General features: G+C 44.2%; 2 protein-coding genes across 3 annotated transcripts in view; one reads left to right on the forward strand and one right to left on the reverse strand.

Moving 5' to 3' along the window:
• The window catches only part of tut4 (terminal uridylyl transferase 4), a 35,903-nt gene extending 29,058 nt beyond the window's left edge, over positions 1-6,845 (reverse strand). For both annotated transcript variants that reach the window (XM_037541440.1, XM_037541439.1), the window contains exons 1-3: positions 6,657-6,845; positions 4,547-5,122; positions 1-79 (exon numbers count right to left, since the gene is read on the reverse strand). The exon at positions 1-79 is cut by the window's left edge and continues 67 nt beyond it. In XM_037541440.1, coding sequence (XP_037397337.1) covers positions 1-79; positions 4,547-4,991 — 524 coding nt within the window. In that variant the 5' untranslated portion in view covers positions 4,992-5,122; positions 6,657-6,845. The remainder of the gene's footprint in view (positions 80-4,546; positions 5,123-6,656) is intronic.
• A 5,238-nt stretch (positions 6,846-12,083) lies between these two features.
• gpx7 (glutathione peroxidase 7) overlaps positions 12,084-12,500 on the forward strand; it is a 12,382-nt gene continuing 11,965 nt past the window's right edge. The window contains exon 1 of the mRNA XM_017718723.2: positions 12,084-12,289. Coding sequence (XP_017574212.1) covers positions 12,152-12,289 — 138 coding nt within the window. The 5' untranslated portion in view covers positions 12,084-12,151. The remainder of the gene's footprint in view (positions 12,290-12,500) is intronic.

Genomic DNA, 12,500 nt, shown 5'->3' on the forward strand with positions numbered 1-12,500 from the left:
TCAGAGGTGAGGTCCCCCTCGTCCACCGAGCCCATCACGTCTGGAATACACTCCACCGGACGTCTCCCCGACACTTCACCTGAAAGAGAGAGTGAGAGTAACAGCCCCATCAGACCAATCAACCCCTCAGCCAATCAGCTCAATCCACCTTAAAACCTCTCCCAACCAAACACCCCCGAACACTAAAGCAGCTTCCTGACCAGGCAAACCACAGCTGGACTTCACTTCATTTACCGTACAGCTATAATCTGAACAAATGACCGATTCATCCCGTTATCTAGAACATTTCAGACGGTCCATCACGCTACATCAGTTTGTTTTACTCTAAAATCTCGACATCGACTCACAAATCAATACAAAACAACTCGACCAGCTCTGTTTTAACAAATCAACAGCTTTGATTTTATCTTGCAAAATAAGTTTTAAGTTGGTTTTTTATTCGGTTTTTATTCTGCTTTTTATAATTAAGGTGAATGTTAGAACCACCGGGCACTGCGCTCAGCTAGGGTACGCAAAGACATCACCACTGCATTAAGAGACCATGTCAAACAAATTCTCCTCATTTATTTATTTATTTTAAACGTGAAAGAGTTTGTGCAGCCTGTGAACATGGTTCAGGTTTCAGCACCGTTCACACTTACATGATAGAGTGTTTCAGTTCTTTTTGAATGGGGCACAATGGAGGAGCCCACCTGAACAGAGCCCACCAGAACAGAGCCCATTTACATACATCAATCTGTTCAGCTACACAAAGAAGTTCTGCTCATTCTTACAGCTCACAGTAAGTCATGCTGAGCTCTGGACCACATCAGTAAGACTGTCCTGGCTTTACCGGAGAGCTGGAGGTGGTTTTAGCAGGTTTTGAGAAGTTCTGGTGAGAAACTTACAGAACAGATTTGGGTGACTATTGACTTCTAGTGTTCGTCAGCTCCATCAGCCTTCATCAGCCTCTTCATTAGCCTTCATTAACCTTCATCAGCCTCTTCATTAGCCCCCGTTCTAAACTACAGAAGCAAAGTCTGGACCTCAAACATGTCTTGGCTGATCGACTACATCTGGGGTGAACGGAAAATTGTGTAAACATGATTTTTTTCCAGGCCATTCCTTAAAAGTCTGATGGGAATCATGTTCTTCATGCACTGGAAACGCTTTCCCTGGTTAAATCGACTTGATCTCAGCTGGTGTTGCACCGTAGCTCTGACTCGGCTGGTGCGTTTTAAAGACTAACGCGTGTATTTAGCACATTCTTCCACTCATAACTTTCATTTTTGGAGCAGTCCTCATTAAACACAACAACTCTGATACGCAGGGTTAGGCCCAGATCTCCTGACTCACATCTGAGGAAAGATCAGGCAGCCTTGAGTCATGATGGCTGTACCACTTGATCAGAAACAAAGCCTTGGAGCAGGACTGCTACGATCCCTCTCGGGTGGCAGTTAATTACCGTTTAAATACCTGCAGTCAGTGTTTCTGGTTTCCAGCTATTAAAACACAAATATCAGGCCAAACTGGCTGAACACTGGTCGTAGAACTTTACTTAGTTTTTACGAGCCCCAATAAACTTTACTGCCTTCTTTTATTATTTACACTTTATTTGTCTCCAACATCCCGCATTTCATATTCTGGTTGTTGCAGCATTAAGTGACCGTAAAATCTAACGGCAAAATGACTCGAGTCAGCTTAACCTCTTACTGACCAGGGTATATTTTAGTCTCTCCATATGAATTTACGTGACCAAACCGTAAGGCAAATTATTCCGTACCTGCATGAAATTAATGTGAATTTTTGTTTTATTTATTTATTTTTTGTAGAAGCTCCTCAAACGAGCAGAACGTGTGTTTCATGATCTCCACATATCACGACATGCTTACAATTTACTGCTGAAAGCCAAAAATCTGCGCCGCTCTTTGTGTTGTTCTCTAAAAGTGATGTTTCCAGAGCAGATCACTGAAGAGACGCCGTCTGTTTATAGTTTAGAGCCCAGATTTGGGGAAAAACGGGTCGACTTTCAGTAGAAAAACAAAGTTCGGCTTCTTTTATTATAAGGGTTTAAAATGACGTCACCGTCTATTAGACTGGAGAGAAGAGCTACAGCCTCACACGACGCCCAGCTTCTGAATGGAGCTCATGGAGTATGAACGTTATTGAGAAAAAGTGCAGTGAGTACAGAATAACTGTGAGGGCAGTGCCCAATGAAATAACATCACGGTATCAGCACCAATACAATATTCCGTCTCATCTCTACTTCATATCAAAAACGTCTACAGATGAAGACGTCTGGACTCGGCTGCACCAGGTTTGAGTTCACACTGACGTTTGTGCGTAAAGTCTTTAGGAGGTCAGCGACACCAGTTAGCTTCACACCATCGTTTACTAAATTTGGCTGCACCACAAATCGGCAACTCGCGCCTTAACACCTAACCAGTGCGTCGACACGTCCCGAACCGACCAGTAAACCCGCTGCCATGGAAACGTGACGTCAGCTGAGTTTTTCAGTGGAAGAAACATCCAGCATAGGAGGGAACAGTGCAAGTTAACCTGAACAAAGCTGATTGTCTACGGCTGCTGTCTGATCATCCTATGATATTTCACTGAGAAACCAAATGCGCGGCTTTATAATCGAGTTTCACAGCATTTAGCAATTACTTCATTTAGACGGGGTGGTCCTGTTTTAATCAGCGCAGCTTTTCTAGCCTTTACGGTAGCTTTAGGGGCCCGAGAGACCCACAGACCAATCACATGCGCTGTAAATATCACGTGACGCTGCTCAGCCAATCAGATCTGTGCATTACGATGAGCTCCGAGACTGGAGCGAGTGATGCCACACAGGGGAGAGAAACAGCGGTCAGAGAAGAAAGTGAGAAGTTATTCCACATGACGTGACTCTAAAAAGAGAAATCTGACCGAACTGGACTTTATTTAATCTGATGTTCAGTAAATGTTGTTGAAATCTGACCGAACTGGACTTTATTTGATCTGATGTTCAGTAAATGTTGGTGAAATCTGACCGAACTGGACTTGATTTGATCTGATGTTCAGTAAATGTTGTTGAAATCTGACCGAACTGGACTTTATTTGATCTGATGTTCAGTAAATGTTGTTGAAATCTGACCGAACTGGACTTTATTTGATCTGATGTTCAGTAAATGTTGGTGAAATCTGACCGAACTGGACGTTATTTAATCTGATGTTCAGTAAATGTTGTTGAAATCTGACCGAACTGGACTTTATTTGATCTGATGTTCAGTAAATGTTGGTGAAATCTGACCGAACTGGACTTTATTTGATCTGATGTTCAGTAAATGTTGGTGAAATCTGACCGAACTGGACTTTATTTGATCTGATATTCAGTAAATGTTGTTGAAATCTGACCGAACTGGACTTGATGTGATATTCAGTTTGACTGGATAAGATGTTGATATTCCTACTCGGTCCTTTCAGTAAACAGTATATGGCACGGGGTCGTGATGCAGGTTAGACGTTATGATGTTCTGGACCTTCGCTTGAGGACATTTTCTCTAACTGGACCTTCTTGAATTTTAATTAAACAGCCCTGGTGTTGTGGGTAAAAGTTGAATTTGTACCACCGGAGGTTTCATACAGGTACAAGGGGCTCAGCTATAGCTCGAACACCACGGTCAGCAGGCGAGCACCACCGCCTGGACTTTTGATTTCAGTGGTCAGGGAAGTTTAGTGTCGTCAGCTTTTGTATCAATGTGTTTTTGCAGCTAAGGACTCTCTGAGACACGGTGTAGAGAACCGAGGCTATTTTTTTATCTGTTCTTTTCTGTGGTGCCGTCCACAGTTTGATTCTACCAGAATGGTACTAGATAACACAGACCAGGCTTTTACTGAGTTTAATAAAAAGACCATCATAAACTGTCCATACAGTTACAGACTGTAGTCCATCTGTTTCTCATACTTTGATACCCTGTTCTTCATTGGTCAGGACCCCCATGGACCCTCACAGAGCAGGGACTGTTTGGGTGGTGGGTCATTCTCAGCACTGCAGTAACAGGTGTGTTAGTGTGTGTTGTGCTGGTCTGAGTGGATCAGACACAGCAGTGCTGCTGGAGGTCTTAAACACCTCAGTGTTGCTGCTGGACAGAGAACCAAAAACAGCGTCCTGTGACCACTGATGAAGGACTAGAGGATGACCAACACAAACTGTGCAGCAGCAGATGAGCTGTCGTCTCTGACTTTACATCTACAAGGTGGACCGACCAGGTAGGAGGGTCTGATAGAGTGGACAGTGAGTGGACACAGTGTTTAAAAACTCCAGCAGCTCTGCTGTGTCTGATCCACTCGTACCAGCACAACACACACTAACACACCACCACCACGTCAGTGCCACTGTAGTGCTGAGAATGGCCCACCACACCTGCACTGTGGGGGTCCATGGGGGTCCTGACCACTGAAGAACAGGGTATCAGAGTATCAGAGAAACAGATGGACTACAGTCTGTAACTGTAGAACTACAGAGTGAAGCTATACGGTCAGAGGAGCTGCCCGCTGGTCAAAGCTCAAGCTTCCTCCGTCGTCTCACCTGCTTGTCTGTCCTTTGCCGCTGCCAGTCTGGACGGCTTGTTGTGAGAGCTACTCCCCTCTGGGGGGCTAAGCAGCCCCTGGTGAGCCAGCTGCCCCTTCGCCGCTCCTCCCCTGCCCGCCGCTTTGCTGTCCTGGGCCTGCTGACGTCCCTCGGCCTGCTGGGCCGCAGGCTTTCCTTTCACCCTCTCTCCGGAGTTGGTCCTGCCGGTCAACCGGCGGGATTTGGAGGCCCTCCCCTGGTCCTGAGGGCTGCCCGTTAAAGTCCGGCCACCGCCGTGGCTGCCCTGACCCTCGTCCCTCACTCGAGACACTCCTTCCTTGCCGCGTCCACCCGCCTTGCCGCTGTCCCTTTGAGACGCAGCGTCCTTCTGTCCTTTAGTATTTTTGCCCCCTGCAGAACGAGCTGGCCTGCCTGACTTCAGGGGGCTTCGGTTCTCCTCCATAGTTCTGCTGGAGTCCAAGTCAAACTAAAACTTAAAAAAATAATAATAACAAAATAAAAAAGGAAAAAAGCCCAAAGGGCTTCTGCTCTGCGGCAGACGACCACAGAGGCGAAGGCTGATCCAGTCCAAACCTAGAAGGGCAGGGAAAGAGGTCAGAGAACATCGGAATATCTGACCACATTTACCACAGCTGGACAGAAGACCTATCCATCAACAGTCCAGCGTACAGTGCATGCACACCAGCACAGGAGGCTTCACTATACAGTCGCGTGCAAAAGTTTGGGCACAGTCCACATGAAAACGAGTGAACGCATCCTCTACAGAGAACATGCACCACTTCTGTTCACTGAAGGTTAACAATTCCCAATTCCCCCTTTGACTACAGTACAGAGCGCCCCCTTCAGGACACTCCAGAGTTTACACACATGCAGTTTCCCTTTCGTTCAGACCGTTCTCGGTTTTCCCATTGATCTAAACATCTTAAGGCCTCTTTCTCTGGCAAAATGTTTACGGCTCTTTATCTCGGGCCTTTTCGCCTCTTCCGTCACTCGTGCTTGTTTCGGGAGCATAAAGCTGTGGTCACTATCGTCCAGGACCCCATCAGTTTGGACCACATCAGTTCATCAAAGTAAATAAACATTATACCTCATCACATGACAGACAGTGGGTCAAACCAGCTGGAATATGGGAGTAAATGTGTGTAAAGCAAAATCATATAAATCATCTATTATTTAGAACCAATAGTGACTGGCCAGGTCACGTGATTAGCATGTCGTTTACATGCAGAATGTGCACATTAACAGCTAGGCCTTATTTATATAGCCAGGGTGGTTTAGGTATAATTTACATACACTGTAGTAAAAAACAGCGCTTTGGTTTCATTTGCATATCATTTACATAAACAGGCTGCGAGCAAGTCAGACGCACAGATGCGATTTGCATATTATCAAATTCACACACTTATGTACAAAATCACGAACTTAACGTTTACATATAAACAGTGAGAGTAACGCCGGCGCACAAGACGAGCAAACGTGAACAATTTGCATAAAAAAGTGAGTGCGCGAGTAACGTAAACGCACAGCACCAATACATTCCATTTACATAACAGCGGACGCACGGACCACGTGATTTACATATTATTTACATACGCAAAGTTCCGGTACCTATTTATCGAGAAAAACCACTTGTTAACGCCAACGACGCCGTTCAGACGTTTCACGAAAGTATCGCCGAATAAACGTCAACATAAGAGCGATTTGAGAACAAAACGGATCCTAAAACGACACCGACCGAAAAACAATAACAATAACACTGTATAAAAAAACACAGGCGCTCCACCGGCTAACGGCTAAGCTAGCCAGCCTGCCGGCGAGCGCCGAGACTCACGCCAAAAGCGACAAAACTGGGTTTATTTGATGAAATATCTCCGTTTAAAGCGCGTCGAAAAGCCGAGTTTTCCGCTTTAAAGCCGCCGCTCGAACACCTACGCTAAGCTAACTAGGTTACGAAGCCGAAGTTAGCTTCTCCCTCGAATCGTCCGGTCCACCTTAAATGGCGCCGCAGCCGCAGTAAGGCGCCTCCGTCGGCTGAATGCAGCTGCCGCTCCGTTTAAGGTGGACCGGCGAGTTCTGATGAGAGCAGAGCTCGGAAGTTTCGACTCACCGAGACTCTCCGCTGCGCCGCGATTAGAAGCGCCTCGTCACGGGGAGCATGCTGGCCGGGTGTGAGGCTCGGTTCTCCCGCTGCGGCTAGTCGAGCGCGGCGCGCTGTCCGGCGGTGCTGCCGTTTTCTTCCTCGGTGCAGGCCCCGCTCCAAACACCAGCCGCGGACGCCATGTTAGCCTGTCGCCGATGAGCATTGTGGGAAGGCGCGGCGGCTATAGATGCTTTTTTTCGTGCTGCGCGTCTTCTGCGCAGGGGCTGTTTGCGCGCGGCGCGCTGCGTCTGCGGTGCGCAGGGGTGACTGAAAATCCAAGTTATCACAATCACAAGTCCTGTAGTGTCGCCTTAAACAGACTCTCCTGCTGCTGAAACCTCTTAAAACAGCAGTGACGTTTGTTTTACTGTCAAATATTCGATGCAAGCGATGGGGAGGGATATACCATAACTTGCTGCCTGACTCTCCCGTAGTCCACAATACAGTGCACTGAAACTGTTCACTACAGTGCACTGAAACTAGTCACTACAGTGCACTGAACCAATCACTACAGTGCACTGAAACTGTTCACTACAGTGCACTGAAACTAGTCACTACAGTGAACTATGTCTGAAACTAGTCACTACAGTGCACTGAAACTGTTCACTACAGTGCACTATGTCTGAAACTAGTCACTACAGTGCATTGAAACTGTTCACTACAGTGCACTGAAACTAGTCACTACAGTGCACTGAAACTGTTCACTACAGTGCACTATGTCTGAAACTAGTCACTACAGTGCACTGAAACTAGTCACTACAGTGCACTATATCTGAAACTAGTCACTGCAGTGCACAACGTCTGAAACTATTCACTACAGTGCACTACGTCTGAAACTATTCACTACAGTGCACTACGTCTGAAACTAGTCACTACAGTACACTACGTCTGAAACTATTCACTACAGTGCACTACGTCTGAAACTAGTCACTACAGTGCACTACGTCTGAAACTATTCACTACAGTGCACTACGTCTGATACTATTCACTATACACTGCACTATGAATGAATATAGTCAAGCCTTCAGTGATTAGTCTTCCCTGTCAGGTCTAGACCTGCCGGAGTCTCTGCTGCTCTGTTTTACTGTAATCTGTGGTCAGCCACTCTTTACAGAACTGACTCTGTGTGTTTTCCTTTCTTTGCTGAGTTGATCAGCTGCCCATCCTGTGCATCTGATGCTGCTGCCTCTTCTGCCTTGATCGAGTGCCACTGCTCGCCAGCCTTCAGGACTGGCTTGATCACCATTGAGCTTCTTGCTGTACAACACTCCTCATCCTCAGATGCTGCTGCTGCTAATCATAGACTAATCTAATTAACCACTGCCCACCTGTTTTCCCACCTTTTCTATAATACTTTATACTAACAATATTTGTTGTCCGGTGTCGACCAGAGGAGGATGGTTTCCCCTTCTGAGTCTTGGGTCCTCTCAAGGTTTCTTCCTCCTGCTCTTAAGGAGTTTCCTTGTGACTGTCGTCACTGGCTTGGTCATGGGGGCTTCTTTCTGTAAAGGTGATTGTTCTGTAAAGATGCTTTGTGACAACACCTGTTGTAAAAAGCGCTATATAAATAAACTTTGCTTGCTACTACGTCTGAAATTAGTAATTGTACACTGCACTACATCTGAAACTATCCACTACAGTGCACTAAGTCAGAAACTATTCACTATACAGTGCACTACCTAGGAAACTAGTCGCTATACAGTTCAATACCTTGGAAACTAGTCACCATACAGTGCACTACATCTGAAACTATTCACTATACACTGCAGTATGTCTGAAACTAGTCACTAGACACTGCACTATGTCTGAAACTATTCACTATGGTGCACTAAGTCAGGAACTATTCACTATACAGTGTACTACCTTGGGAACTAGTCACTATACAGTGCATTACATCTGAAACTATTCACTATACACTGTAGTATGTCTAAAACTAGACACTCCAGTGCACTATGCCTGATACTAGTCCCTATAGAGTGCACTATGTCTGAAACTATTCACTACACTGCATTCTAGTGCACTATGCCTGATACTAGTCACCATGTAGTGCACGATGTCTGAAACCATTCACTATATGGTGCACTGTCTGAAAATTTTCACTATGTAGAGCACTATGTCTGAAACTATTAACCAAGTAGTGCACTATCTGAAACTATTCACTACACACTGCATTATGTCTGAAATTAGTCACTAAATGTTGCACTGTGTCTGAAACTATTCACTATATAACATAGTATGTCTAAAACCATTCACCATCTAGTGCATTATGTCTGACACGGTTCACTGTACAGTGCACTATGTCCGAAAGTATTCACTATATACCAAAGTATGTCTGCATAGTGCACTGTCTTCAAGTTTTCACTATGTAGTGCACTATGTCTGAAACAATTAACTATATAGTGCACTGTCTGAAGGTTTTCAATATGTAGTGCACTATGTCTGAAGCTATTCACTATATAGTACACTGTCTGAAAGTTTTCACTATGTAGTGCACTGTCTGAAACTATTCACTATATAGTGCACTGTCTAAAAGTTTTCACTATGTAGTGCACTATGTCTGAAGCTTTTCACTATATAGTACACTGTCTGAAAGTTTTCACTATGTAGTGCACTGTCTGAAAGTTTTCACTATGTAGTGCACTGTCTGAAACTATTCACTATATAGTGCACTGTCTGAAAGTTTTCACTATGTAGTGCACTGTCTGAAACTATTCACTATATAGTGCACTGTCTGAAAGTTTTCACTATGTAGTGCACTGTCTGAAAGTTTTCACTATGTAGTGCACTGTTTGAAACTATTCACTATATAGTGCACTGTCTGAAAGTTTTCACTATATAGTGCACTGTCTGAAAGATTTCACTATGTAGTGCACTGTCTGAAACTATTTACTATATAGTGCTCTGTCTGAACATTTTAACTATATAATGCATGATGTCTGAAGGTTTTCACTATGTAGTGCACTGTCTGAAAGTTTTCACTATGTAGTGCACTATCTGAAAGTTTTCTCTACATAGTGCACAATGTCTGAAACCATTCACTATATAATGCACTGTCTGGAAGCTTTCACTATGTAGTGCACTGTCTGAAACCATTCACTATATAGTGCACTTTCTGAAAGTTTTCACTATATAGTGCACTGTCTGAAAGTTTTCACTATATAGTGCACTGTCTGAAAGATTTCACTATGTAGTGCACTGTCTGAAACTATTTACTATATAGTGCTCTGTCTGAACATTTTAACTATATAATGCATGATGTCTGAAGGTTTTCACTATGTAGTGCACTGTCTGAAAGTTTTCACTATGTAGTGCACTGTCTGAAAGTTTTCTCTACATAGTGCACAATGTCTGAAACCATTCACTATATAGTGCACTGTCTGAAAGTTTTCACTATGTAGTGCACTGTCTGAAACCATTCACTATATAGTGCACTGTCTGAAAGTTTTCACTATGTAGTGCACTGTCTGAACATTTTCACTATATAGTGCACTGTCTGAAAGTGTTCACTATGTAGTGCACTTTCTGAAAGTTTTCACTATGTAGTGCACTGTGTCTGAAACTATTTACTATATGGTGCACTGTCTGAAAGTTTTCACTATAAAGTGCATTGTCTGAGCGTTTTCACTATATAGTGCACTGTCTGAAAGTGTTCACTATATAGTGCACTGTCTGAAAGTGTTCACTATATAGTGCACTGTCTGAAAGTTTTCACTATATAGTGCTCTGTCTGACCGTTTTCACTATATAGTGCACTGTCTGAAAGTTTTCGCTATGTAGTGCACTGTCTGAAAGTTTTTCACTATATAGTGCACTGTCTGAAAGTTTTCACTATATAGTGCACTGTCTGAAAGTTTTCACTATATAGTGCACTGTCTGAAAGTGTTCACTATATAGTGCACTGTCTGAAAGTGTTCACTGTATAGTGCACTGTCTGAAGGTTTTCACTGTATAGTGCTCTGTCTGAGCGTTTTCACTATATAGTGCACTGTCTGAAAGTTTTCACTATGTAATGCACTGTCTGAAAGTTTTTCACTATATAGTGCACTGTCTGAAGGTTTTCACTATGTAGTGCACTGTCTGAAAGTTTTTCACTATATAGTGCACTGTCTGAAAGTGTTCACTATATAGTGCACTGTCTGAAAGTTTTCACTATGTAGTTCACTGTCTGAAAGTTTTCACTATATAGTGCACTGTCTTAAAGTTTTCACTATATAGTGCACTGTCTGAAAGTGTTCACTATATAGTGCACTGTCTGAAAGTTTTCACTATATAGTGCTCTGTCTGAGTGTTTTCACTATATAGTGCACTGTCTGAAAGTTTTCACTATGTAGTGCACTGTATGAACGTTTTTACTATATAGTGCACTGTCTGAAAGTGTTCACTATATAGTGCACTGTCTGAAAGTTTTCACTATGTAGTGCACTGTCTGAACATTTCCACTATATAGTGCACTGTCTGAAAGTGTTCACTATATAGTTCACTGTCAGAAAGTTTTCACTATGTAGTGCAGTGTCTGAAAGTTTTCACTATATAGTGCACTGTCTGAAAGTTTTCACTATATAGTGCACTGTCTGAAAGTGTTCACTATATAGTGCACTGTCTGAAAGTTTTCACTATATAGTGCACTCTCTGAAAGTTTTCACTATATAGTGCACTGTCTGAAAGTGTTCACTATGTAGTGCACTGTCTGAAAGTGTTCACTATATAGTGCACTGTCTGAACGTTTTCACTATATAGTCCACTGTCTGAAAGTGTTCACTATATAGTGCACTGTCTGAAAGTGTTCACTATATAGTGCACTGTCTGAAAGTTTTCACTATGTAGTGCACTGTCTGAAAGTTTTCACTATGTAGTGCACTGTCTGAAAGTTTTCACTGTATAGTGCACTGTCTGAAAGTTTTCACTGTATAGTGCACTGCCTGAAAGTGTTCACTATGTAGTGCACTGTCTGAAAGTGTTCACTATATAGTGCACTGTCTGAAAGTTTTCACTATGTAGTGCACTGTCTGAAAGTGTTCACTATATAGTGCACTGTCTGAAAGTTTTCACTATGTAGTGCACTGTCTGAAAGTTTTCACTATGTAGTGCACTGTCTGAAAGTGTTCACTATATAGTGCACTGTCTGAAAGTTTTCACTATATAGTGCACTGTCTGAAAGTTTTCACTATGTAGTGCACTGTCTGAAAGTGTTCACTATATAGTGCACTGTCTGAAAGTTTTCACTGTATAGTGCACTGTCTGAAAGTGTTCACTATGGGGACAGGATTGCGTTCTGTTCACTGTAGCTGCGCGTTTCCTGCGCAGGGTTGTCGCTGCGCAGAGCGCTACGTGTTCGGTGCGCAGTGTTGTCGCTGCGCATGTCCAGCGCAGGGCTGGTCTGCTGCATGTGTCTGAGTGAGAGAGGCAGAGCGAGGCAGTGAGGCAGCGGCTCGCCGCAGTGTGTGTCTGAGCCGGCTGCAGTCATGATCCTCAGGGCGCTGGGCTTCCTGCCGGTGCTGCTCCTGTCCTGCCTGATCGAGGCGAAGCTCCGAGACTTCTACACCTTTAAGGTGGTGAACAGCCGAGGGAGGCTAGTGTCTCTGGAGAAGTACCGGGGCTCGGTGAGTCTTAGAGCGCGAACTCTCCCGTTCCACCTTAAACGGTGCAGCAGTTGCATTCACTTAAGGTGGAACGGGGACGATACGAACGGGGAGCTGAGCTCAGCTCGGTTTTGCATGGAAAAAGCAGCGCCTGACTAACTCCTCCGTTCCTCCTCCGTTCCTCCTCCGTTCCTCCTCCAGCATGCTCCGCTCCGGCTCTGCGAACCGAGCG

Source organism: Pygocentrus nattereri, chromosome 9, assembly GCF_015220715.1.
Source record: "Pygocentrus nattereri isolate fPygNat1 chromosome 9, fPygNat1.pri, whole genome shotgun sequence".
Lineage (NCBI taxonomy): Eukaryota > Metazoa > Chordata > Actinopteri > Characiformes > Serrasalmidae > Pygocentrus > Pygocentrus nattereri.